The 1124-nt window shown below is 52.7% G+C and overlaps 1 protein-coding gene across 1 annotated transcript in view; it reads left to right on the forward strand.

The window, feature by feature from the left end:
* The window catches only part of LOC104277946 (plexin-D1-like), a gene marked incomplete at its 3' end in the record, with an annotated part of 19260 nt that overhangs the window by 2361 nt on the left and 15775 nt on the right, over positions 1-1124 (forward strand). Inside the window, exon 2 of the mRNA XM_009874764.1 lies at positions 580-711. Within this exon, the coding sequence (XP_009873066.1) occupies positions 598-711 (114 nt within the window). The remainder of the gene's footprint in view (positions 1-579; positions 712-1124) is intronic.

Here is a 1124-nt window from a genome sequence, read left to right on the forward strand (position 1 = left end):
TCTGGAGTCAGCAGGGAGAAAAGCTTCTTCTGGCCAGGAATGACACCCCTTATTTTTCAGATGTGCGTGGAGCAGGAGATGCCATGTGGTATAGCCCTGTCGATGAGTTTCACTGCTTTTCATTGAGCTTTGGAAACACCATGTTCTTTGTAACAGAAAGGCGTGTGTGATGAGGGCCAAAGGCTGGTGCCTCTCACCACGCGGTAAAGCAAGAGTAATGCTGCTGTGTCCCGCTGGAAGCCGTCATGCCGGTGGGCCACAGCTTGGGTGAGGAGCTTTCCAGGAAAAAGGAGCTCTCCAGACATCCACTCAGACAGAGGGACCAAGGGCTGGGAGAGTCATTCATCACCGGGCAGGGCTCCTCGCCATGACCTGGGCTCTCTGGAGCCCTTGGTGCCTTCCCTGTGGCACCGAGCTGGCTTTCCAGAGAAGCTCCTGCAAAGCGTGTGGACGTTTACAGCACTTGGCAATGTGGAACACCATTAGATACCACTTTGATTCTTGTTCATAACTGGGCAAAAATAATCTTCTCCCCATGGCGTTTGAAAAACGATCTCAGTGAGTGGCTTCTCGCTACAGATTAATCTGGACAGTTCCATGAAGGTTATCAGCAGGAGATCCATCTCGGTGGCTTACGGAGAGCCTGTCCACCCCATCATGCAGTTCGACCCGTCTGATTCCACCTACCTCTATCTGATGACCTCCTATCAGGTGAGAGCTTCAGTCTTCAGCAAAATAGTCTTTTGAGCATTGTGCATTCGATGTGGCATTCAGCACCAAGCTGGGACCAGGATGGGGTCCAAGGGGACCTGTGCGTGTCCGATCTCCTGTGCGGGTGGGGGTCGCGCTGAGCAGACCGGCTTGTTGGGCGTTTCTTGTCTTTGTGGTGGCCTGGTGAAAAGAAGAGTGAAAGATACTGAAACTGGTCCCACTTCTGGGGGTGCAGAAATAAACAGAGCTTATTCCTCTACAGAAGCCTGAAAATCACGGCACACAGTCTTTAAGGAGGCTTTTAGGAGATCCTGCAGGCAAAACGTCTGCCTGTCAGAAATGATCCGTGGGGGAGGTTTCTGCTCAGCTGGGCTGGCAGGAGGGCTGGGTAGAGAGAGGGATCTCTGCAGAGA

Source organism: Apaloderma vittatum, unplaced genomic scaffold, assembly GCF_000703405.1.
Source record: "Apaloderma vittatum isolate BGI_N311 unplaced genomic scaffold, ASM70340v1 scaffold14968, whole genome shotgun sequence".
Classification (NCBI taxonomy): Eukaryota; Metazoa; Chordata; class Aves; order Trogoniformes; family Trogonidae; genus Apaloderma; species Apaloderma vittatum.